Source organism: Corvus moneduloides, chromosome 1, assembly GCF_009650955.1.
Source record: "Corvus moneduloides isolate bCorMon1 chromosome 1, bCorMon1.pri, whole genome shotgun sequence".
Classification (NCBI taxonomy): domain Eukaryota; kingdom Metazoa; phylum Chordata; class Aves; order Passeriformes; family Corvidae; genus Corvus; species Corvus moneduloides.
The window spans coordinates 54361638-54388343 of NC_045476.1; the positions used below are offsets into that span (position 1 = coordinate 54361638).

The 26706-nt window shown below is 38.4% G+C and overlaps 1 protein-coding gene across 1 annotated transcript in view; it reads left to right on the forward strand.

The window, feature by feature from the left end:
• Positions 1 to 22365, forward strand: part of MACC1 (MET transcriptional regulator MACC1) — a 36943-nt gene extending 14578 nt beyond the window's left edge. The window contains exons 2-5 of the mRNA XM_032110098.1: positions 5214 to 5328; positions 7388 to 9426; positions 11871 to 12059; positions 17504 to 22365. Of these exons, the coding sequence (XP_031965989.1) occupies positions 5214 to 5328; positions 7388 to 9426; positions 11871 to 12059; positions 17504 to 17716 (2556 nt within the window). The 3' untranslated portion in view covers positions 17717 to 22365. The remainder of the gene's footprint in view (positions 1 to 5213; positions 5329 to 7387; positions 9427 to 11870; positions 12060 to 17503) is intronic.
• The last annotated feature ends 4341 nt before the right edge of the window (positions 22366 to 26706 follow it).

The window sequence follows — 26706 nt, forward strand, 5'->3', positions numbered from 1 at the left end:
AGTTACTTGGTAAAGTAAGTAGAAGGCAATGTTTCTTTTTTCCTGAGGCCAAAGGAAAACCACTGAGTATTTCAGAGTGGTAGCTAAAACCCAAAAGACAACATCAAAACTTAACTACACATCCTTGAGGTTTCTGGAAAGCAATATTCCCAAATGTAAAGTTTATAATTGAAAATAAATGCTCTACTACTTATGCTTATAACAAGCAGTTTTAGAAGCATAGATGTGTGTAATGGAGGGAAGGATACTTGCCTTGTGGAGGGAGTGTTTATGGTATAGCTATTTTTGCTTGCACAGTGTTCCCCAAACAGGCTGTAAAGTAAGTTCTGGGTTGTGCAGAGCTGAGCAGAGGCTATAAAAACCCACCTGCAAAATGGTGGAAATCTACTGAGAGGATGACCCAATTCAATTCCCATTTTTGTTGTGCTGAGAGTACCAGCTCCACCCTTAAGCACTGGCTTGGGTGAAGTATTACGAGCAGTGATTGTGTCAGTTCCAAGCAGCCATGCAGACCTATGTTGGGTCTGCAGAAAGTCTAAGCCCTGGGTTCAGTGTGAACGGCTCTGCAGTTCCCACAGGGTGATACATTTTCACAACATTGAAAAAGTAGGTACCAAACTTGGCAACTATTTGACAATAGAGTAAACCAGTAGATAAATCTATTGAAAATTCCTTTTTATAATTATAGTCAAAATGGCAAGGTATTGAGTCATACTAAATCATCAATGTTGCTGCTGAACTTTAAAAGTCGATCTTGTCTCTGTACAAAGTGAGATACAGATGGATTTCCTTGAATGCCTTGCATGCACCAGACTAAAATATGTTGAAGGCTTCCTCACTTCAGCAGAATGTTCCATTTGCTGTGCTGCCAGTGGCTAAAGCACCACAGTTCAGCTCTGTAATCAAAGATTAGTAACTTGGGTCCAAGTGCCTCTCACTGAACTCTGAGCTGCATAAAGCTGTTCTAAGCCACAAGAACCAAGAGACAGTTAAAATATGATCTATTACTGTAGCTAATGCTTAAAAATATGTTAGTCTGCTGAGAATGGGCAGTGTTTTAGGTTTGTTGGTGATGTGCAGTCCTTCTGAAACATTCCCTCTTCTGTGTATTGCTGTCTCTTTAGAATCCTTTTTCTTCTCTCTATATAATAGAATTTCAAGAATTCAGTAGACTCAGTATTTGGTTAGATGAGGAACATATTATTTAACATTCTGCTACATTTACAATTTTCCTTTTTCAGAAAGAAACTTGAAAGTCTAACAACTCAACCTATATAACTAGAAAGTCATTTTCCCCTGTGTCACCCAAAAATGACCCCAAGGAATGAGCCACATCACACTCACCTGTTTCTGTTGCTTGTTCTCTCACTGCTAATGCATAAACTTCATCCTCTGATTACAAAGGCCATGAATCTTTTTGAATAAGGGTAGCACTGTGTGGGGAACATGTAGAAGTCCATGGGGAGACATGGCCGCAGGAGAGCTCTGTTCTTAACAAAACCTGCTTTTGAAGAAGGATTAAGGTAGAATGAAATATAAATTGCTAGTGTTTTGCTCTGGGATATTGATACTTAAAAACCACAAAGGAATGTGTTCTCTCTTATTTTTGAAGGCAAAGGCAGTGGCAAAGCATTTGCCTTTGGGCTTTTTTTATTTTCTTTATTACCACTGTTTTAGACAGAGCAGGATATGTTTTTTTTGTTAGTGAGATTGGGAAAAAAAAAAAAAAGGTGCACTTGAATTTTGAAAGACCTGGAAGAAATTTCTGGAGGCATTATATGCAGCAAAAATGCTGTCTGCAGCAAATCTGTCCCCTGACTTCTGTGAAACTGAACTTTCTACCCAAGACTTTCTTCTTCCTCTAGAGCATCTAGTGCATTTTTCTTCCTCTGTAACAGTGCTGCAATGTGCCTGCTAGCAGTGCTCCGGTTCCTGGGTTACGTGCTTTTATGGGTCAAGCAATCCCCAGCAGAGTGCACCTGGTTAACTGTTGCTTGCCCTCATACAAAAAATGCCACATCTCTCAGCACTCACTCAGGTTCACTCACTGGTCACCTCCACAGCTGATCTCTTTCCAACCTCTTCACTTCCTCATTCCCTCCTGACTTCCCACTGTGAGCTGACATGCCATCAGTCAAATAATTCCTTTCACCATTAAACACTTGTCAGTTTATATCTTTCTTATTCAGTGACTACAGCAAATGAAAAGCTTGGTCTCTGGTTCTTCCTACACATAGTTCCCTTTTTTTGCAGCAAAAGGTTTTTATACCTTTGCTTTTCAGTGTTGATCAGTATGGCTGTATATCCCACATGCATCGATCTCACTTCTCTTGTGAATGATTGTGCTTCAGAATTTGTTCAGGTAAGTTCCAAGTTAATAGGTCTGTCCTATCAACAGTTAAGTTTGGGATATTTTATCACAGAATGTATCAATGGAAAAGGATAGGCATTTGTTTTTCTTATTTTCTTAGGCTCATTGAAAGGAGCTGGGGCTTTAGGCCTTCCCAGCACTCAGGCTGGAACAGAGAAGAGGTGGGACCCAACTGTGGTGTCAGCTCATGTAACCCTGTGCAAGAGGCGCATCGCCCAGTACGCAGTGGTGTGTGTACAGCTTGTCCCCAGCATTTCCCACATCCCTTGACATGCTGGCCAAATGTGGTCATCTTTTGCTCAGGAATGTTTATATATCTCCCCTTCTCTCATCCTCTTTTTAGCTGGCCTGAAGATGTGCCCCAGTCACAAGGGATCCCTCATCATGCTGTCATACCAAGAAATGCTTTCATGGGGGCGGAGGATTGTATTTGAAAGTGGTTTTCCTTTTCAGTATCTGACTTTTCTATCTCTATGCCAGGCTAGTGATGAACATTTTGAGGAATTCCCAGAGGGAACTTTTAGGAAATGGTTTATTCTATTTGCAGAAGTCCTTAGTGTTTCAAAAACTTCCACAAGCAATTTTGTTGTCATGTCTCTGTCAATATAATCCCCCTGCGTAAAGAGATTGTTTTTCTTTCTTCCTCTCTTCTTCTCCCTTCTCCATGGGTTTCCTATTTTAGCCCCTGTACATATGCACTCTCGTGCCCTTTCTTCATCCTTATTTACTACCTCCCACTTTGTGTGGCTACTGAAATAATTGTAGGTGTTTTAACTATTTAAAGAACTGTTCTTAAATTCATTTGTGAATTATCAGTAAATTGTCAGACAGAGATTAGTGCTGGCAACAAGTACACTGGTATTGTAAAAAGAAGACTTACTTTTTGTACATTTATTGAGATTTTAGACTATGGATACCTTATGCTTGTGTGATTAAACCTCCATAGTGTATATGTAGAAGCCAGAGATTAAAATCTTGCATGTTTATAAAATGCATTCAGTTTTTCAACATCTTGAGATGCAGTAGCAAACCAAAATTTATTTCTTTTGAAGGAGTCTGTATACATTATCAAATATACCATTGCTTATCAGAGGCAGCAGCAACAGTGATATCTTTATATAGATGTGGAATGTCATATCTTGGAATTAATGGTGTTGGGATTAAGGAGGCATTTTAGTTTCCAGTTTTGTTCTGGTGGGGTGCTAGTAGCAGAGGCCAGAATGTATTGATGTTGGAGGCTAGCTTTACCTACTAGCTAAAATCAGGACTCCAAAGGCCAAATAAAAGAGATTTCTCGTAACAAAGGAATCTGAAAATCCATACAGCCCTCTGAGGTGCTGGGTGACTGTTGAGCTTTGCCCGACCTCAGTCTTGCACCCTGCTTGTGTACAAAACGGCGCCTGAACAGACTGCCATTAGCTGAAGGTACCTTTTGTGGGAAGAGCAAAAACTATCAATTTACATGTGTAGTGAAAAAAAAGGTATCTTAAACCATGGCATTGTTCAGTGAAAACAGACAGCTGGCTTCTGCTTTCTGTGCAGTAATGCTTGGATATAAGGTATGTGTCCTTTCCCATAACTCAAGTGGAACTGGAGAGAACTGGAACTGAAAACTCATTTTTCTTACAGCTGCAGCAAAACCAGGCCAAATCCTTCTTCTTTTTCTCTCTCTCTTTTTTTTTTTTTTATTTTAAAAGTGATAAAATGAGGCCTCCTTAGGCTGCAGTGTTCACTGCAGAAGTAGCAGGCTGCAGTATTTCAGACTTCTGAACAAAGCTGACTTTTGTATCCCATGTATGGATCCAAAAATCTTCTGGATTTTTTCCTTCTCTCTTCTTCTCCCTTCCTTGTTTGTTTGTCTCATTTGTCTCATTTTTTCCCCAGATATCTTAATGGTCATCAGCATTTATATCTCACTACATATAGGATCTGTGAGAGGATTCTGGGAAAGTCACTAGGTGATGTCTTGGTTTATAGCACTAACTTGAAGAGCTTCCCTCCACAAAAAATCTCTTTTATTTTATTTCCTCTAGCTTCTGTTCCTGGGATACAGTAATCTCAGCATGTAGGATACCAAATGCTTGCTTGAAACTTCTGTAATTCCTCTTTCTTTAGGAGACACAACAGCTCCCACTTTCTTCAGCATTAGTCAAGTTACCTTGAGAGGCTCATCCTTCTGTTGCCTGCCTCTAAGGGACTGCACCAAAATGAAACAATTTCTTGTAGCCGGAACAAGGAAAAAGAGATCTGAATATCCTCTCTTGGGCTGTTGCTGTGCTGGTGTGCTCACTAAGGAAGGGTACTTTAAGTCATTCTTGGACAGACTAAAAGGAAATCTGACCTGATCATCTTTCAGGGAGGAACGTAAGAATAATAAGGCAGAATGGCAAGAAAATACTTTATATTAATTGGCATGGAAAGTAACGGGTCTAGATCTTCCCCTTTAATGATTCTACTCAAACTAACCTGAAAACAGGAATTATGGTGTCTATTTTTTAAACAAACATTTTATTCAAGACATCTGAGTGGAAGTTATTGTATAATTGGCTCAGTTCCAATTACAAGACACTTAATTTTGTGAGTTATTGGACTTCACTATGGGCTGGGGTACCACATTATACTGCGGCTGTAGCATCTGCTGGGTTTGATGGACATTAGATAGTAAGACTCACTCAGGACTGTGATGCTCTTGGGCAGAGTTAATAAATTTAGTCATAATCTATATCTTCATATTTATTTTTTCACGTCACAATACAGGAACAAAGCTCAATAACTCTTCAACAGTTTCCCCTTTTTCAAATTGCATACTTGCTGATGTTTTATATGCTTAACTGTCTTCTAGGAGGAAAATTCTTCCAGTAGTGGAACAGATTCCCTAAGCAGTGGAGAGATTCCACGAAGCCGGTCGGAGGGGACTTTGATTGACATGGATGACCGGACACCTTCAGACAGCTACAGTATGACTCTTCTGCTATTTTCTGTACTAAGGCTCTCAAACTAAAGTCTTTATTTCTGCAAAACTCTGGATCAGGCAGATTGGGAGGAAGAGTTGAAATCTTTAACTTTACATCAAAAAATGCTACTTAGAGTAAGTTTACTGGGGGTCAAGACTGGGGAAGAGAAGAGGGACTTCTTAGCCAAACTAGATTAATTTAGGGTTTTAAGAAGCATGAAGGCAGGGTAATTTTGAAGTTAGCCCAATTTAAAAACTGGAGTCTTGGCAAAGTTTATTTAATCTCCTTGCTATTTTAACCCCAATGCTGAGAAAACTTTGCCCTCCACAATGTAGGCATTCTCTTAGCTTCTTGTCCAGTAACAGATGTAACAGCAAGCCTGACGCTGTGTAAGTTGTGGAGCAGGAATTATTTCTTTGCTGACATGCTGCGCTCTAGTAATTGTGCTGTTACCTTGGCATGAGAAAGCATCTGTCCTAGTGACTCAGGCTCTGACAGAGTTTTCTGCTCGTATTTTTCCTGTAGAAACATGCCCTTTAGTATGGGGGAAAAACCCAAACAAACCCCTTATGTTTATTTTGGGCTTAATTAGTTTATATTTTAATATGCAATAATGCTCTGATTGTAATAGCATCACAGTGCAAGGAAAGTTTTTTGGCCTATGGGCAGAGACAAAAGAACTTTTTATTGGGGGCTGGAATAGCCTCGCCTCCTCTGGTGACCCTGGTCAAGACAAGGAGCTTGAAGAAAAGGAGGCTGCCCCTGGGTTCAATTCCCCTGGCAGCCCACCTGGAAAGCTCTTGTCAAGGCAATGTAGATAGGCAGCTGGCAAACAGGTAAATTCCACCTTGATTCTTCCAAACCGGGAATTTTCTGGAACAGTGGAAAGACTTCATAGTTTCGGCTTTTTATCACAAATTGAAAAAGGAAACAAAAAGAGAAGTACTAACATTTAAAAGTTTTTTTTTTTCTTTTTGTGGCTGTATGCACTGTAATGCTTGCAATTGAGCAATGTAGAATAACCTTGGAAATGGAGAGTACTGTGGAAAGTGTAATAATGTGAGCTATAGATATGGTGAAAAAATTAGAAATTATGACTTTTCCTTCTAAAATTTAAACTCTGCAAGAATGTATAAAGAAGGGATGGTATAGCCTCTATATATAGAAAAAATAATGGCAAAATGAAGTAATGGAAACCCTTAGCATAAAAAGTTGCGGATATTCCATTGCAAGAAGGGTGAGTCTCAACCAACTATAAACCAGCTTCTCTGAACAATTGTTAATATAAAATGTAAGGAATTCTCTTCTTCCAAAAAAATAGATATTACTGCTAATAATGAGTATTTGTATTAGAAAAGATATGTAAATATCACTTATACACCCATATTTGTCTATTTAAATGCAATCTCAAAAAATTAGTAGTCACACAAACATTTCTCTCCAAACTTCAAGTTGTACAAGGTCTCATAAATTATATCAATTTTTTTTTTTTAATGGAAAGCTAGTATAACAAATTCCACACACATGGAGATAAATTGTAGGAGTGCTGTTATCAATTAAATGCACATGCACTAGCATGAAAAGGAATATTGAATAATGCACTTATCTGTACAGTCTGCAGTGTTTGAAAAATGAAACTGTAGTTGTTTAGTCTTTGCAAAGAGACAGACACAAAGGAAAGAAATCCATGGCATTTTGTAAGAGGCCAAAGATTACTGGAATATGATGGTTTGAACCTTATGGAACTTTATCATACTCAATGCCAATTAATACTCATAAGAGTTGATAATGTTCAACACCTCAAAAAAGATGCTTTACATCCTTCAATATTATTTTGTTATTCAGCACTAATTTGTTAGCACTCTTTCTATTAAGAAATATTCTTAATTAAATCAACATTGATACTGTTTAAAAACGTGAAGGAGAAATATAGAAATTATCTATGTGCATTTCAGGAGGAAAATTTAGTCAGCTCTTAATTTAACAGACTATCAGTTGGAAATGAATGGAATGTCTCAAGCCTCTGTGCTTTAGGAAATACTTCTTTTTTTCTTTTAAACAGATGTCAATGAAAGTAAACTGGATTTGGATATTGACTGGTCTGGTGTATTCAAACATGCTCAAGCTGTTTCCAAGACAAATCCTTTCTGGAATGAACTGTCAGGATCCAACCCTTTTGTACATGACATAGCTGCTTCCAATAGAAATGAAAATAATAAACGTCTTTCTATCTTAAAGGAAAAACCTTATTTGTTCTCTAAACTTTCTAGCAATAGGGACTCTTTGGATTCCTCAGGTGATGAGCTAGATATTGACTGTCTCCTAAGAAAGACTTCAGCAAGAAGATCTGGACGATCCAAAAGCATCTCTGACTTCCTGGATATAGTTGATAACCAAAGATTTAATCCTCACAAGACAGCACCTCAAAAAACTACAGCTTGTGATATAACATGGCTTCAGAACGACCGCGAAGCCTACAAGGTGGCTTGGTTGAGTCACCGACAGCTCACCCGGTCCTGCCTAGATTTAGAAGCCATGAGCCACAGTCCTGGATGGGCGCAAACGCAAGCTACAGACATTCATGTAGTTTGTAAACTGAATCATGAAGGGGGTTCAGTGCAGCTGCCTGACTCAGATATCAACATTCATGTCCCTGTGGGTCATGTATTACCAGGAGAATTCCAAGAAGTTGGTTTAAAGGCTATCCTTAACCCTCCAATGTCATGCAACAATGATCTGTCCAGCACAGTAAGTCCTCTAATAGAACTTACACTGAGCAACCTCAACACAAGTGAAGCCATTTTCCTAGAAGTGAAAGTTGCAGCTAAAGTGAAGAATGATCCACTCAGCCAAGTTATGAGTGATATTGTGTGTTTTTTTAGTCTCAACAAAGAAGGACCTTTTAAGAAGTTGGAGAATTGCTATATTTATCAAGATACCATACAAGTGAAGCTAACTGACCTAAGTCATGTGATGTATGCAGTGATTGCCATACAAGCAAGCAAAATCCAGCCCCCAGCAACTAATGTGTGGGACTATGTTCATAGAACAGTCTCAGTTGGAATTTATGGTCCCAAATATATTCATCCATCTTTTACTGCAGTTTTTACAGTCTTTGGTCATAACTACATTCCAACAAAACTCACTATTTGTGATATAAAAAAAAGGGGGAAAGGTATGCCTCCTGTGGTGTTTCAGCTGTGGGGAAAGCACACATTTCTGCTTGAAAAACCCCAAGATCTAAACATTTCTTTGATATCCTGTGATCCAGATTTTGAAGTAAAAATGGAAGATCAAAGCAAAAATATTAAAAAGGAGGAGTTGAAAACTGGTGAAATGGTCCGCCAGCAATTCCTGTTTTCCATGCTTGGATGTAGGGAGATGCATTTCTTTGTTTTCCTTGTTCAGATTAAAATCTTAAAAAGTAGCCAAGTAACACAGTTCCATGTTACGACTCCCGATCCAGCTCCAAAATTAAGTGGAATTATTAATAGGCCAAAGCGCCTACAAAACCGCAAAGAAATCAAGTCTGCACCATGGCTTTTGATACCAACAATAAAATATCCAAAGTTTCAAGACAAAACTTTGAGTGTCAATACTTATGGAGTGGCTTTGAAAACCGTGTTACGTCAAAATAAGATTGACTATTTGCTGGAATATTTTAAAGGGGACACAATAGCACTTCTTGGTGAAGATAAAGTTAAAGCCATTGGACAAACCAAAATGAAAGAGTGGTACGTGGGAGTTCTCAGAAGAAAGATTGGTCTTGTACATTGCAAAAACATAAAAGTGATTTCCAAAGAACAAGCTATGGACACTGCTGATAGTGAGCTAACTACCAGGAATCTTGTTGAACAAATTGCCTTGCCATTCAAAAAATTGACTTATATCTACTCAGTAGTTCTGTCTACGGTATCAGAGAGTGTTTATGACTGGAGAGCTTTAGCTGAGGTGTTGGGATACTCACATATGTCTTTGGATGACTTTAATGAGGCACATGCTGATAAAGAATCAGAAAGAGTTGCACATATTGTGAAGAAGATGAAGCAAGACTGCCATGCTAACAAAAAAAAAAGACTATTTCTTTATGAACTCATTGTTGTAAGTATTGAATGAACTAACCGGCTTATTGGGAATGTATTGCCAAGAAACTACTCAGTTGTAATGTAGGAACAAGAAAATCTGATTCTGCATCCCTGCAGGATCTTTACAAACCTGAACATATTACTAAAAGTTGTAGACACCGATAGGTGGAAAATACATCCAAACTCTCATGAAGAATAATACTTTGATCAATTAATTCTGAATAGTCTTCTGTTAATGCTCCAGAAACTGTGTTCATTTAGTAGGTTGACTAAGATAACTTTTTTTGTTTTTAAATATCCATGATTGAAATAGTTTTGTCTTTTGTCTTGGTAAATTGCTTCCCTGGGAAATTCACATTCCTGTTGTGAAGTATTAAGTAACATTACTATACTGTGGGAACTCCACTATACATACATAGATATATCTATATATATCTATATATCTCTATAGATATAGATATTTGTCTATGCTAAGTTTCATGTCTAGCTTAGCTTCATATGTTTAAAAGACACATCTTGATCCAAATGTTGAAGGCAAGATTTTTTATCCACACCTTACAACTTCATAGTCAATGTTGTATTGGCCTAAGGAGGATATTGCAAGTATTTCAGTATCCATTTTCATGGGCCTCATTTGTAAGCCATTGGACAACTTCCATGTGACTAAATACTGCCAAATGTGAATCAAAAGTTTATTTTAATTACTTCCAGGTAATAAGTTGCACTGTTAACAATCCTAATTCGCTTACTGATTTGTGTGCAAATTAATTTGAAATTAATGGTCCCTTAATACTCTCCTTGTCTCTGACAGAAAAGTTGACCAATCTATTAAGGAACAAAAGATAATTAAATTTCTGATATGAAAATAAAGTATTACAAAAATGGATGTTTAAAAACTCACATTGTAGCTATTCATCTAAAGCCTTTTTATTACCCTGAACTGTAAACCTCAGCTGAGTTTACTCCTCATCACTAGTCTACCCCCTTTGAAGTGCTGACAGAAACTTCAGCAGGATTCAGAAAATTTTGGTAGCAGTCGCCACTTGCAATTCTTAAGAGTACATCAAACTATGTGGAATAAACTGAGCCTGTATGAGGTATTGCAAAGTCTGTCATGTCTCTGTACAAAAAGGAGTGGGGGGCCTAAAGGTGAAAATTATCTAAACTTTCAAATGAATACAGTGAAACAGAGTTCATTACAAAACAGGCAAAATGTGGAGCATAATTTGATTAAGCTTATAGAAGCATAGAATGGCTTGGGTTGGAAGGGACCTTAAAAATCATCTAATTCCAACCATCCTGTCATGGGCAGGACAACTTTCACTAGACCAAGTTGCTCAATGTCCTGTTTTGTGAGATTTATATATTTTTGCTAGGAAGTGCCAAAACAGGTCCTCGTCTTTGTAGAGCTAGACATAAATCTAGATGTCATCCATGTAATTTTGGGGTAGAATTTTAAGTTACTTCTTTTAAGAAATCTCCATTTTTTGTGTTTTATAGGGTTCTTGCTTATCACAGCAAATTGCATACTGAATTACTGTCTCTCCAGTTTAGGGGAATTTTGTACAGTGCGCTGTAGTCAGCTTCTCCCTAGTGTGTCTACCAAAGTTCTGTTTGCTATGAGGGTTTTTTATGGTTTATACTTTAAAATTAAATTACACATATGTCTGATTTCTGCAGAAATGCTTGATATTTCACAAAAAAATCAGTATTTAGAAAACAAGTAAAAATTCTGTATTTTGATCTTGATCTTTCCCTGAAAACCTCAACAGTTTCAGTGTAATATTTTGGTGTTAATTTGAGGAGAAGAAAAAACCCCAACATTTGTTTTACCCATTAGCTCTTATCCAAACAAATAAAGAAAGGAGGATGCAATGTATCTGCATGTCAAGGTTTTACTCCTTCAACCATTTTGAGTGTTATTAAATGCTTATTTGGTGAGGAGGAGGAAAGGTTTTATGTTTGAATTTCTCCTTAGTGGTCAGCAAATTATGAGTTTGGTGGGAGGAGTAAATCAAAAGGTGCTGGCCAATGTGATCAATGATTTTCCAAATAAAGCCCTAGATGAAGGACCACACCTTAGTATAATAGTGCTCTAACTTAATTTTCAAGTTTCATGTCATACTTCTAAGAAGTTAAACTTTTTTTTGTCTCAAATATTTTTGTTGGAGAAGTATGTTTTTCTTTCAGGGTCTGTAAGCTTGGCAGGATCCATTTGTCACTGGAATGCTGAACCAACTGAACGCCAGCTTCATTTTTTTCTTAAGCTTGTGGGCAGCTTTCCTCTGAAACTGTTGGCAACACCATTTTGTAGGAAAAAAGTACATATTTGTAAGAACAAAAAAGTAACAAAATATCTTCCTGTTTGCATAGAAATGCAGAATAGTGTTATAAAATTAAATGAAAATGTTCTGTTTGTAATTACTGGTGAAGGATCACTAATGAAAATCATTGTTGCAGGCACTTTTGAAAATAGATTGCCAGGGATTAGTGGCACGTCTTACCCAGGACACCATCATCTTGACTTCAGCTGTCAAGCTTGGCAAAAGCTGGCGGGAGCTTGCAGAGAAGCTAGCCCGACTCACAAAGCAGCAAATAGAGGCTTATGAAGTGCCTCACCAAGGGAAAAATGGAGCAGTAGCTCTGGAGGTAAGGGCCTGGTGTAGCAGTGCATGCACATTTATTTGCTGCTCTGCACGAACACAGCCAGGGACCTTCCTTCTTCCTTGTTTTTCATTCTTCTTTTCTTTTGCACTTTCCAGTGAAGGTCTTGGTCCCTGTCTTGAGCTTCAGGGCCACATTCAAATTTTTTTATTGTCCTGTCCACTTGTTAACCTTACTCACACCTCTGCTGTCATTTCAGACACAGTGGTCCTTGCAGGAGCCACTTCTGATCACACTCCATACAGCTTTGGCTCTTTCCGCAAAAAGGAAGCTGACTTCTGTCATTAATACTTTTCTATGCCGGTGAAATAGCTGTTGTCATTTAGCTTAAGTAGCATGAGAAGAGGTTGGAAGCTCTGACACCAATTCTACTTCTGTTGTATGAATGCGGCAAATCTGTGCTTTAAGTTTATATTTTTTCAGGTAGATCATGAATTTTTTCCTTTGTACAGCATTTTTCTTATACAGAAGTTTGAGTTCTGTATAAAAGTCAATTTATCCTCTCAGAGGTGTTTTAGTGCATACACATCTAAGGAGCAATTTATGTGCCTACGTCACTAATCTCTAGTGACATTTGAGGTGACCAGAGGTACTCATGGCACCCATGCAATGTCAGGTATGCCACAAGACTCTTGTCCACACTGCTGAGCTTAGGGTCAGCCTCTGCCCCTGGCATACCTTTGCCTGGGCAACCACGTTACTTCCTGGCCTTCTCTCTTCTAACATCAAAGCATGCAGTAGGTCCATTCCTTCCCTTTTTTATGAGCGTTGCTGAATGATCTTTCTGACTTGAGAGCTTACATTCAGGCTTGGCTCTCCCTCTGCCTATACCATCATCCCCTGATTATTGCAGGTAATGTACATGATCCGGACTGCATTCACTCTCTCTGACCTCTTCGTGCCAAAGGAATTGTTATTTCCCATTCACAGGTTCACAACTACTTGGATAATTTTTTCTTTCTTTTTTGTTTCCCTGTAGCTGATTCCTCTTATTCCTTGCCAAACATATTCTACTTTCCACTGTCTGAATTCAGTGAATCTGTCATCTTGTTTTTATCTGCTTGGTGATAACTATCAAGATATTTCTGCTCTAATCATGAACCATTACCTCTTACTCCTTTTGAATGCTCTGCCTTCCCTCCCCAATCAATATTTGATCAAAATTCCCCAAGTTTACTCATGTGCTTCTGTACTTTTCAACAAAATTATCTCCATAATTGTTTGCAAACACAGCCTCCTTCTCAGATCTAGTTTTTCTCTTTGAGCTATTTCGTGTATTTTTTTTTTTAGTTGTTTTTGGGTACTTAAGTCTGGATGCACCTTCCTCCAATTTTTTCTCATAAAATTATCAGCCTTTCCAATCCCATGTCTACTCTCTTTTTTTTTTTTTTCTTTTTTACTCTTAGGCAGTGGCTTGTGTCATTTCCTACACTTTTGTTCTATTTACTAAGATTCTGTGTTTGGCTGATAAATGTCCAGCTTTCTACAGAAGGAATTATAGACCTGAACAATGTAGAACTCTGCTGGTCTCCATGTGATTTCGAAATGTTTCCCCTTTGCTAATAGGCAGCAGAAATAAAACAATTTTATAACTGTTTTTCCAGCATCATACCTATTTATTTTTTTATATTCAGAAAATTTATAAACAAACATTTACTTTGCTTTAAATGGGTTTTGATTTTACATGAAGCTTATCTTCCATGTCATACACCCTACTAATTTGTTTTCAAGAGTTTTTTGCATTATTTTTATGGCAAACCACCCACAAAATTCTCTGCCTTTTGTGACAGTGTCTGCTGCCAAAACACAGTGCAGTCAAACTCCTATTTTTTCAGAGAACATTCAACAAGCAAAGATCAGAATTTTTCTATATTTCTGTGTCATTTCTCAAGGATTAAATTGGATCCATGGAAGATTTATTGGTTTGGGGTGAGCTTTTTAATTGTGCTTGTCCACACGGATGTGAGTTCAAAGTACAAGGTTTCTAGCACTGGTGTCTCATGTGATCACTGAGTACCCTCAATGTCCTGTGAATCTAACCTTAAATTTCAGTACTTTCTAGTAAATACCAATGCTTTCTTCCAACCTTTTTAAACTTAAAATTTCCTACTGATAGTAGTTGTTTGCCTTAAAATCCGAAACCCAGCAAAGCTGGGGAAGGATAAAAAGTTTTGACTAGTTATTGAGGATTATATGAAAATATTAACTAGTTCATTCCCCACCAAGGACTGTTCCACCATCAGGAGAATTGATTGGTTGAAAAATGTTTCTGCTTTTAAACTTCATAGTTTTCTTGGTGGGAGAAATCTTGCAAATGATCACGGGCAACTTGAGGGTACATACAGTTGTTGTATAGATTATGAAGCATTTTTCATGAGTAAATTCCAAATCATTTTGCAGTGGATGTAGGTATCATTATTGTGTACTCAGCAGAGAAAGTGGGAACAGAGGGAAAACTCATTCACACAGCTGAGATGAAACTTGACCAGGATGCTGCAGTGATTTAATATTTTTCCTGAAATTCTGCTTTGATACAATTCAGGAATGTTGAATGCAATTCAGTTCACCCATTGCATTAGAGTATGTGGATGTGGAGAAGAATCTTCCTTAGAACCACTGCTGCGTTTGCAGTATTAGTTTAATGTGACGAGTGTGTAGATTATTGCTGAGTTAATTATGCACCAGTGGTGACCAATTTGTGAAGATTTTGATCCCCACATTCTTCTTTTTCTTCTTTCTTTTCTTTTCTCTTAGATTAAAAAAAACCCCAAAACAAACAGTTGTGATAGATTAGTGGAAACCAAGGTTTGTATTTAAGGATATTTCAGCCAACTGTCTTATTACAATATCAGACTGACCTTCAACATAAGTCAAAGCATAGCATCTTTTCGTATTCGTTGTCTTTTGACATTCTAGTGAAGACAGCAGACTATACCCTAATCCTTTAAATAACTTTGTCTAACAAGAATGCAAGAGAAGGAAGAAAGAGACCCAGAAAAAGCATAACCAGTGACAGAATTTCAGGAAACCAGCTTCTCTTGTAGGAAATACCAGCTTTTCTTGTTGGCTACTTTGGCAAACAAGCTAAAAATAGGAATACAGAAACTTTCTGGTCTCAGCATAAATACAACAGTGGTGACCTGCTTTAGTTCATTAAAATATATTGTAATATCTAATATTTACAGCAGTAAATTAAAAAATTACATTCAGCTTATCATCTCTAAAAACACCCGAAAGAATTCGTCAATCTTCTTCTTCCCACCTACCACTACTGTACTTTTCTCCTTCTGTAACGTTATGGTTATGACTTAAGATAGACTTGCTTAAAGGACAAAGTGGGCACCATTCATTTGGGTAAATGACAATACCTTTCCCTCCTGTAGACCTGAAATGAGAAACTTCACTGAAAGCATAGGCACTTTTCTGTGGCTTAAACTCAAAGTAGAAACTAGACTAATCAGACTGTGAGACATGCTGAGTAAGTTTAGTGTAAGTTTAATGTTTTTTTCCATTTGGGCATGGCAGCAGAAGTCGAGGTAAATGTTTATAGAAACTATGACAGAATCAGTCTTGGGTAAGCTGAAAGATCGTAGCCCAAAAATATGGACAAAAGCTCAGGACTATGAGTAAAGAAATTCTCCTCCTACTCAGTTCCTCCAGGAAGCAAGTTAATAAAGCTTAAGTCAAGGAAGTAAAGCTTTATGTTGTGTACTGTTTGTAAGTTAATAAAATTATATTGAGGAAATAACCAATTTCCTTCAGAATTATCCTTCAGAACCATAAAAACTGTTTTTTCAAAAACGAGGAAAAGATGCTAAAAAACCTCAACTTCCTCATCACTTTTGTGTATCTATATAAACATGTGCAGTCATCAGTCCATATACACTTATTACTATGCATAAGTATGTTCCTGTTAAAACAGTAAATGACAAAACCTTTTAGGAGAGTCATGGGTTTCTTTGCAGATTTGTGTATCATCCCTGCAACTGTTAACTCAATTGCTGATTGCAAAATCTTTATTGCCAATGAGGAGAGAGAAACTAGAATTTTGATTGCCCAAGTAACATTTGGAAAAGCAGCAGCTGGGAAAATAATTATTTTGTTTGTTAACTGAGCAAATTTACTCAGCACATTGAAAGATGTAAGTCCAGCTTGGTATCTGAATCATGCTGCTATAACTTAATTAATGTCATTAGAGCAATGACGAATTACACCTGCTAAGGATCTGCTCTACTTGTTTGGCAAATAAATTGCAGTTTGAAAAACAAAAAAGCACTGGTAACCTATCTTTTTATTTCCTTTGTTTCTTGCAGGAAAATTTTTAAGTTGTATGTCCTAATTAAAAAAAATTATTATAAAAGTTTTTGACTTGGTGGTTTTAGAGTGTTTGGGTGCTTCCCCCCCCCCCCCCCGCTTTTTTCTTAAACAGATTTTATAGAATCATAGAATCATTAAGGTTGCAAAAGACCTCTAAGATCAGCTAGTCAGATTATCTAGATCAACCTTGAACCCAGTACTACCGAGTCCACCACTGCACTATGTCCCTAAGTACCACACCTACACGTCTTTTAAATACCTTCAGGGGTGGCAACTCAACCAACTTCCCTGGGCAGCTTGTTCCAATGCCTGACCTACATTTCAGTGGAGAATTTTTTCCTAATATCCAATCTAAATTAATCAAGGGGGTTTCATTCTGCTCTCCATCCTTGTATTCCAGCTCAGCAGAATGGATACCCAGAGAATATCTGGTCTGGGTATTAAAGCCTGAGGCAAGGAAGACGTTAAGAGCCTCAACTTTTCCCTCATCCTTCATCACTATGTTGCCCCCTGTATCCAATAAAGGTTGGAGATTCTCCCTAATCCTTCTGTTGTTACTGATGCCTTTCTAGAAACACTTTTTATTGTCTTTTAAGAGAGTAGGCAGATTAAGTTCCTGCTGCTGTTGTCAGAAAATATTTCTAAAAGGTAAAAAGCATGTTTAAAATTTCCAGGCTAAGTAGAGGGGCAGTAGGATGTTGATTAATGGGGCAGTAACCATCAAAAGCACAACCAAATAGGGAAACTGTTTCTGGGTGTATGCACTGCAAAAGATGATCAAGGGGAAAAGTGTTTTCTTTCCACCCTTGTTCTTTGACTTATATTTTCAGACAAGGATATATTTTGACTTGGTGATAATCATCTGAATGAAGAATTTATCTATTATTTACCTCTCTGAGAATTTGAGAGTTTCATAGACATAATGTAAATAAGATTACTGCAGTTTTTATATCAATATGCCTTTTTTGATAAAGCGTTGCAGCATGCCTAGTGATTAAACACTTATTTTCGCTTTTCTTTTCTATGACTTTTCAACTATTTAGCTTTTTTCTTTTCTCCTCTCAATAATTAAATTTCTGACACTAAACCTCATTTTTTCCCTTTGTTTTCAGATGATGTGGAAACCTGCATATGACTTTCTCTACACATGGGCTGCCCATTATGGAGACGGTTACAGGGATGTCTTACAAGATCTGCAATCAGCCTTGGATAAAATGAAAAACCCAGTAACAAAACAGTGGCGAGAGTTAACTGGAGCTCTGATTCTTGTGAATTGCATGGAGGTGTTAAGAGCAAGTGCTTTCTCCAAAATGGAGGAAGAGTAGATGGCCAAAATATGTTTTTGGAAAATCTTTTAGGAAACTATACTGCTGTGTACAGTTTATTTGTGTATATTTGTGTTTCGGTGATGCTTATAGAGCATGACAGAATGAAGTTTGTTTTAACTGAGTTGATGTTGAGTCTAGCCCTGTGGTTCTCAACTACAGATTGCCAGAGCTTGCTGACGGCTTCTGAGTAAATAAGAAAAGAATGGGGGATTAAGCTAATGAGGTCAACAAAAGTGACTTGAATTCTATGGGGTATTTTCTAAAAGGAGCTATTTCTGATTGCACTGACTTCTAGGCAGAGACCAGATTTAAAACCAGAACTGTTCATGGATGAGTTCAGCATGTGGGACCTAAGTTTACATTGTTTTCAGCAAAGTATTAAAATCTAAATATTTAATACATTATACTATTTGGTGCTCAAACCCCTCAAATCTAAGTTAATGGGTTCAGGTTAGCCTACAAAAAATCATTTAAGATTCTTTCATCCTCATCTGGGACAAAACTAATTAAATTGTCTCACAAAACAGGAGTTCAACAGTTCCTGGAAAAATAGGTGTGTGTTGCACTTTTCCAAAACAGCTTCTGGTGTCTATTTTGAAGACTGGAAGAGAGACAGAAGATAAAATGTCAAAAGTGTTTGGTTTTGATTGATTTGTTGATGTAACTCAACAGGGTTTTTTCTCTTTTTGTATTTTTGTTTATATTTCTGCAATTTTTTTCTACATTCTGCTGAGTGGAAATTCCAGAAAATTCTGGAAGCCTTCTTTATGTACACTGTCTCTGATAATTTGTGTAGTCCTTCTCTGTTGCTTTTAAAAGAGTATATAGGGAAAAGAGACTTTGTAAGTGCAAGGGCTGGAAACAATTAACATCCACATTTGTTGGTTGTTTTCTTCTACCTCACTGGATATGGGACATGACTATTATTTTCTCAAAAAAACTTAACAGTGGGGTGCTTTTAGATTAATTTATTTATGGAGCAATTAATTATAACTAGTCATAAGTTCTAAAAAGAACCCTGCTTAGATTATATCAGTAAAAAGTCTTTCAATTACTGAGTAGCTTATTATAAGTACAGAAAATACAGGCTGAATAGTAGTTTCAGGCTGACCAAATTTTTTAATGTAATTTTTTTAACATATTAAATATATTTTTAGTTAAGTGGTAGATCTAAAAGGTTAAAGCCATTTTGAGCTCCTTTGATCAACATTAATTCAGAAACATCAGCAAATACTCATGACAACCAGTTGAAAAGAAAATTGGCATTCTGCCATCACTTGTGGTTGACAAGACAAAGCCAGATTCTTTCAGGAGTACCACAAAACAGCACTTCAGTCCAGAAACTGCGCTTCCGCTGTTGTCTTAGTGCATTTCTACCAAAAAGGGAGGTTTTGTGATTCTAAAATAAAACTGTACGTTTAGACATTTTTCTTCCCCTCTCCTTTCTTCTAACCTCTTTTCTTTTCTACTTTCATTAAGCTTTCCCAAAGCACCCGTAGCTCAGGAAGGAGGCTGAGGAAGGAGTAGTTGCCCCAGTAATAGGTAAATTCGTTCACCAGAAGAAGCATCAGGGCATGACTGAATTAGCATGCATGCAAGTTGTCTGGCTTCAGTGGACTTGCCCTTGATTTGCAGGACAACGAGGAATTAGATCCACAGAGCACTATCTGTTATTGCTGATCAAGGAAAGGTGGACAAAAAAGAGTCAGTTTATCAAAGCTCCCTGTTGTTTCAGGTGCCAACACCTATTTTATACCTTTCCCCACATAGTTTTAAAAAAGAGCTGTAGAGAAAATATAAAATTCTCTTGTGATCTGCACTTCAGTGCAGAGATGCTTGTTCTTCCTTCGTGCAGGTAGTGAAGCCCCCAGAAGGTGAGAAAGCAGGTTGTCCTACTCTTTTGTGCTACTAGGTAAGGAAAAGGTGCATACTGATACCTTTAAATATATTAATAGACATCTTTAAAGGTAAAAAGACACATTCAAATATTAAAATATAAAATATTAAAACCCACTGCAAACTCCCTGAGAATTTTTTTTAGGTTTCCCAGACAGCTTCTACTTTCACCTTAGACCCTGCTCGTAGCAGACTGTGAAACCTGAACAGGATTTTTCAGTGGTGCAAGAGGCCACACACCAGATCGACTTAAAACCTCAGGGAAATATATTTTTGCCTCCTCAGAGCTGAAATACCAGAGGAGTTCAAAAAGCAAATCTTTCAGCTTCACTATGTTCGCTCACCATCTGCTTTTCATGTATCCCAGCAGGCCATGCTCCCTTGCTTAAAACCCTGTTAAGTCAATTTTTAAAACTCTTTTTTTTCATTTTTTCCCCTCTTTTGTTAACCTGGCTGCAACAGCGAAGCAACTCAGCCTACATCTGTTTCTGAAGACGAGCCTGTGCTTCCATCCATTTTTCCCACATGCTAATTTCTTATCTTTAGTAAATATGAGTTGACTTTCTTTTTCAACAAGACATGAAGTAATTCCTTTACTCAATTCTGTATTTTGCTGTTATGAATACTATTCAAAAGAGTGGAAAAAGCTACAAGAAGCACCAATTCCTAATGGCACACGTCTACCAAATACCAAGTATAAAGGACAGGCTGCCCAAAATCTTTGAAGCTGAAGGAAAGTCCACCCTGAGAAGGTAGTCGGCGATCGTGGTCTCAGGAAGAGAAGGGCCCAGGGACCAGAGGCTGCTGCCTCTAACTATCATGCCTAGGCCCTTTCTTTGCTTTGAAAGTTTCTTCTGTGTTGAACAAGAGTTGAGTTTGGCCCAGTAAATTTAGCAAATATTGACTCAGTGAGTCAGTGTTCTCCTTAGCTTGCAGAATTATGCAACTGGTCCTCCAAGTATGTTTCTTTAAAAGGAAATTTATATCTGCCTGTAGTTCTGCTGTATTCCAGGGCCTTCGACTGCTGGTTTTGGTTGCTAATTGCACTCCTGTTTCTGCTTTAAGCTTCTGCTCATATGAATGAAATGTGCTCTCATGCAATATTCTGTTTACTTTAGCAGCCCACACTGGATATATTTAAAAAAACCAGGTATTAAAACCCCATATTTTATTTAGTGGTCTAGTATTCAAAACCACAAAATGCCAGCTCAGAGTGGAAGCAGCTGTACTCAACAGCAACACACAGCTTGGAGCACATGGCTTAGGTAAACACACTCTGTTCTTGACCTTTTCTCTTTTCCTCCCACCCTGTCAAGAGAGAACAGCTTTCCCATGAGCCTGCACACATACTTTCTTGGGTTTCTTCAAAGTGAGATGAGATTAACAACTCTTTGGGAGGAGACTAGGAAAAATACCAGCCGCTGGTCCTTGCCTTAAATGACCCTCTGTTTCCAGGTTTCCTAATTTCTTTGTGTAGAAAAGAGCTGTGTCAGCCAGTTCCATTTCCCTTTGAAGTTGTAGGCAGAAAACCCCCTCACCTTCCTTCTGTCTTCTGCATAGGTGTTTCTTAAGCAAATGAGCAAATGGAAAAGTTGTGAGTGCGTCTGTTGCTTTATGATTCCACCTACCCATGACAGCTGGAATAATGGCTCCCTTGGCTGAGTCTGCACCTGAGTAGGGCAGACACCTTCCATGGTGGGCAGTGGCAAGGAAAGCCTGTCACTCGTACTAGAAATGCTGGTTTTTCAGTGAAGTTGGAAGCCATTCATGTTTCACTGCAGAGGCTTCATGCCATTTAATGACACAGTGCAGTGACATATTTCTGAATTAATAACAGTCAGGGTTGGAGAGAAAAGGCAAATTATTTCCCCCAAGAAGTTCCAGCCCTCCAGTTTGGTTGGGGAAGGGTTTGGTTTCTTAAGTTTCACTTGCTTTTTTTGGAAAGCAGAGGTTTAGGGAAGGAAAAGGAAGTTTCTTTTAAAATGTAAGTAAAGGGCTACTCCCCAAGCCAGGCTCCAGGCAGCAGGGTGGATGCCAAAACCGAGCTACATGTTATGGGGTGTTCTTTGTGGAATTGTCTAGGGAAGAATTTGGGAGGAGACATCAGCCATCTTTCTTCCTACTGAGAACAGAAAATGTGGAAAAGGGGTCAAGTGTTTATTAAGTAATTTTTTCATGAAAAATCTGTTTTTCACAAATCCTTTCCGGAAATCTAAGGTGTGGGGAAAACAAACACTAAGCAGCTCCAAAGGAGCAACTCAATTTTGTCATGTTGAGCTGTCTCTGAAGACCTCTACTCCTTAAGTATCTCTGGGCTCACTAAGTGATCCAACTGACAGTGACCTACTAAATAACAAAGGCAATTGTGTAGAACTGCAGATGGCAATGCTGTATTCCCAGCTAAATCCAGTGATCCTGCTTTGTCATTATCTAATAGCTTGTTCAGCTATGAACAGCTGTACCAAATAGGAATATAAAGCTATGCTGTTTTGTTGTGTTTGTGTCATAGATATGAAGATTTCCTGTGGAAAGAAAGGAATAAAATAGAGAGCAAAAGGGTTGTATTTCCCACCATGCCCAGGAATAGAATGTAGCAAATTATACTCTTCACATTAGTGTGGGACACCAACCATTAAATTCTCTGGCAAGGCCCTAGAACAATTGTAGATATGTAAAGAAAATATTAGTCTAGTGTGAGTGATAATCATTGTTCTTGATAGTTTTGCTGCCAATAAATATCTACAGACACTCTGGGACATTCAAATAACCTGTGATTATTCTTGGTACAAAAAGTACCATTTTCTATTTCTTGCCTATATATATATATATAAAATTATTTTTTTAGCTTACAGTATATATTTTTAAACAAAATAAACAAAATTGTATTGTCCACTAGAATCATTTGTGAATTATATTTTGGTTTTGTAAGACTAAGAAGAGTGGAGGAAGAGGTCATGAGGTGAAAGATAATGGTTCTGTAAATACCAGGAAATGAACAATGCTTTCATACACATTTCTCTTCATCTAAAAATCCTGTGTGTTAAAAAGATGAACTCACAGTCCTTTTAGTGTGTTCATAAGCAAAAGTAATTTGCTGATATTTCTTCCAGAAACAGAATTATCTCACTCTTGAGAAGAGGGCAGTCTGTGGACCTTGCAGCAGAAACCAGGCCTTCTCACAAGGACATGCTCTCAACTTTTTTCTTTTTTTGTTGGAGAATCATGAATGTAAGTTCAAAAAGATAAATCCTCATTTGAAAAGGACATTCAGAACTAACACAAGCTTCTGAACCTTCCATAGAAAGAAAAAATAGTGCTGATTAATTTTTTAATTGAACGTTTATTTCAGTTTTCTCAAATCAAATTCTTGTGATCCTTTCAGTGTACATTGGACAGGAACACAGTCTATATCTTAAATCCTAAATTTATGGTTAGGATTTAAATTTTAAACGAAGTATGAGGAGTTACCCTGTGAATTGAAAGGTCAATTTACATATCTATTCTAAATCCCAGGTTTTAAAATGTAAATGAAGTGGCCTGGCAGAAATAGGCATGGCAGCACAATAGTCCCAGGAGAGCAGACAAAGACGAAATGCGTTCAGCTCCACTCCACGACTTCAGAGCCTTAAACATTGTGTTTGTGTTAAATTCAGTACAAGATCTAAAATACAACCTTGTCAAATACAATACCCTGAGAACAATAGAATCCGGAGTGACAAGGGGGAAGTGAATATGCAATGACTGCTCAGTCTGTCTCATAACAATGATGTTATCAGGCAATGGGTTTAAAAATAAGCAAAAGTGCCCTTTCATACAGTGAGGAATTGGGGAATGTGTTGTTATGGGATATTGTTGAAGAAAAAATGACACATGGGTGCGAAAGAAAATCAGTCAAATTTACAGAGAGAAAAAAAGTGCCTAGTAGATTTGGTGATTTGTCTACAGCCACCAGCTTCATATAACACAGACCTGGATACTAAAAATGCAGCAGGGAGAAATACTATACTCTACTTATCCAGTTTCTCACCATTTCCTCTGGAGACTGTGGGTCTGGAGTGGGCAGATGCCTGCTCTTACCCAACCCTTCCTGCAGTCTCATAACCATGAGACTCACATGGTCCTCACATATCCCAGAAGGTTCCTTTCTAGCACCTGCCTCCTTTCTGCCCCAGCTCAGGCAACAGTTCCTCAGTTTATTTAGCAACAACCATGACACCTCTCCAGCTCTGTGGCCTTGAGTGCCAAGAGTAGCTGGAATGAGCTGTGATCCTCTGACATGCTGCCTCTGGCCATGGGGTCACTGATAGGGGAGCATGATCCTTAACTTTAGGCAGGGAGACATCAATGTACCAAGACTCCTCAGGGCTGGCCCTGCTCCATGAACTTTCTTCTCCCTCAGGATCCAGCATAGTCCTATTTTATGAATCTGAGGGAAAATCATGAAGAGGGGGAAGGATGAGTGGAGGAAAGCAGTAGCAGATTTTGAACAAAATTTTAGACAAGAGAGCTCATTTCTTAGTTCTACTCACAAGCAGGAAAAGTTATTATTAGAGTCTGAAATTATTTCATATAATGCCACCCTCTGTTCTTCATACAAAAGCCTCTATTGCTATTAATAAAGGAATTTAAAAATACCAAACAGCCAATGGATGATTTAATAACGCTGCTTATAAAACTAATTGTGTGCAACTGAAAAGCTCTCCCTGGGGTCCCATTTGCAGGAGGGTTAAATAGGATTATCAAATCTAAAAGAATAAAAAAGATAAAAAACTCCCAAAGCTCTGAAGCCTCAGCAAGAAGGAGCTGGGACATTTTGCTGAATAAATTATAGACCTCAGCCACTAGTACCAGGGGATTATCTCATAGAAACAGAAATCTGAATTGGCTCCACATGCCTGCAAGCTTCATTAAAGGTTTTGGGTCAGAAGCTTCATTTTCATACATATGAACAAGTCTCTTCACCTGGGGACCTCCAGCCAGCAGGACGACTTCAGTGGCAAGTCATTTACCCTTCATGTCAGGGTATCAAACATAACAAACCACTGTAGAAAAACTAAAGGGCAAAAACCTCATCCTTTCCTCAATTTTTATCTGCCTATAAAAGGCCTATATTGCACCATAAAGAAAAAGTGATGGTGTAGCTGAGATGGGGAGAATGAGAGTGAACAGTGCAGATCCATGTGGAGGCTGTCTGATACAATTTTCCACCACAGATTTCTGGTTGGAAGTGTTCACATCAGTGCCACGGAGGCACAGACCTCTTTGCAACCCATGCTACAAGCCTGCCTTCCCAGCCCTTCTCATGTCCCCAAACCCTCTTTCCCCTCTCCCCTGAGGCATCCTCTCCTCAGCCTAGCTGGCAGTCGTTCGTTGTACGCTGCCACTCCACCTCACACCTCGGCTGCTCTCCCTCTCCCACTGCTCTGGGTCCTGGGAAACGAGATACCCATCTCCTCTGACCCCCAGTCTTCTGTACTTTCCTCTTTCTCCAAAGCTCCTCCTAAGCTGGACAACCACTTCCAACAACCTTAGCTCCCTAGGCTTTCTACCACCTGTAACACACCTCTGTGAGCTTCTCTCCAGCTCTTCCTTGCCCCGTGCCCACCCCATCCCAGCCCTGCAGGTCCTTGCAGGATTTTCACAAATCTTGTGTTACCTGTTGCTCGATCCCTGGTCAGTCGATGCTATGCTCTCCCCTTAGCACCATAGTGGCTGAACACAGCCATTTATTTGGCTCCTTGCTGAGGAATAGACTCCAGGATCCAGCCCCTGATGAGACTGAAAACAACATGGACATAGGTTGCCTCAGCTGAAAAATCTACCCACAGATAACTTCAAAGGCAGGAGAGCTGAATATATCCAGACAAAAATCAAAAGCAAAACCAGAAACTTGGTAGTTGTGTCCTTTAATAGACAGAAACCAAAGATGAAATATGAATTTTGACCCTAGGCTAAATACACTTTCTCACGGCTTTCTGGTTTCTTGCTATTTTACACATTTTTAATTAATTAAGCCACAATATTTAGGAGAAACACAGTAGTTACGGTCAGTATCTGTTTAAGGCAACGACTTTAACATCAGAAGGCTTTTGTCCTTTTGAAAGACTTCTAACAAGTAGGATTTTGCTTTGGAAATTGGGTTGCATAAAGGTAGGCACTGCTGGCACAGTAGAACAGCAGTTGATGTTGATGGACTATTGCATTTCTACAGAAATTTGTGTCAGGTTACTTCACCAGAGAAGGAAAATATAACAAGATTCAGGATGTGGAAGCCACAGTAATTAAAACCACTACAAGATATTAACAGCCAATCAACACATTTCAAGCCCCATGCATTTCAGGTCTTCCTCAGTTTATTTTTGCCTGCTTTATGTCTGGAGAGGAGATGAAGGTAAAAGAGGAGAGAGAGGAAAAAGAGAGGTTATTGTTACTTGGATGATTATGATTGTTAGCTATTTGTACTACATCAATGGCTGGTTTGAAGCTGAAGATGTACCGTGCAACGATCTCCAAAAATGGAAAGTGAGAAAAAGAACAAGAAGCAAAGTGAAGCAAGTAAAGCCTTTTTTTCAAGGTCACTCAAAGGATATCTCCAGGACCTTTCTAAACTCTTGCTCAGGCCTTATCTGCTAAGCATTGCTACCTTAATAATTATGTGGATTATCATGAAGCTGCATATTAAAAAATACTTGTGGTTTTGCATAGCAATGTTCATGGGTTCTTCCAGGAGCATTTGCAGGTTATTCAGAGTGTGCATGTTTTTGTCATCCAAAAAGACACATATTCTTTCACTTAGCCAAACTGAGGGCATCCTCTGCACATGGGATCTGTGCATCTTACTGCACCGGAGAAAGTACCCTCCACCTGACTAGTGGTCACTCCTGGGAGGGTTCATTGAAACCTCACTGTACTAGTTTGAAAACAAACCAGTGGGAGGCACCAAGTCAGAATAACAATTTAATGGAAATTAAAGAAAAGGGAAAAAATGTAAAAGAAAACACTGGTTCAAACTGACAGAGTCAAGATACAACCTGAGTCCCTGTTAGGCAGGGTGGTGGTAGCAGTCTGGTAGAATGGTGGCTGCAGTCCTC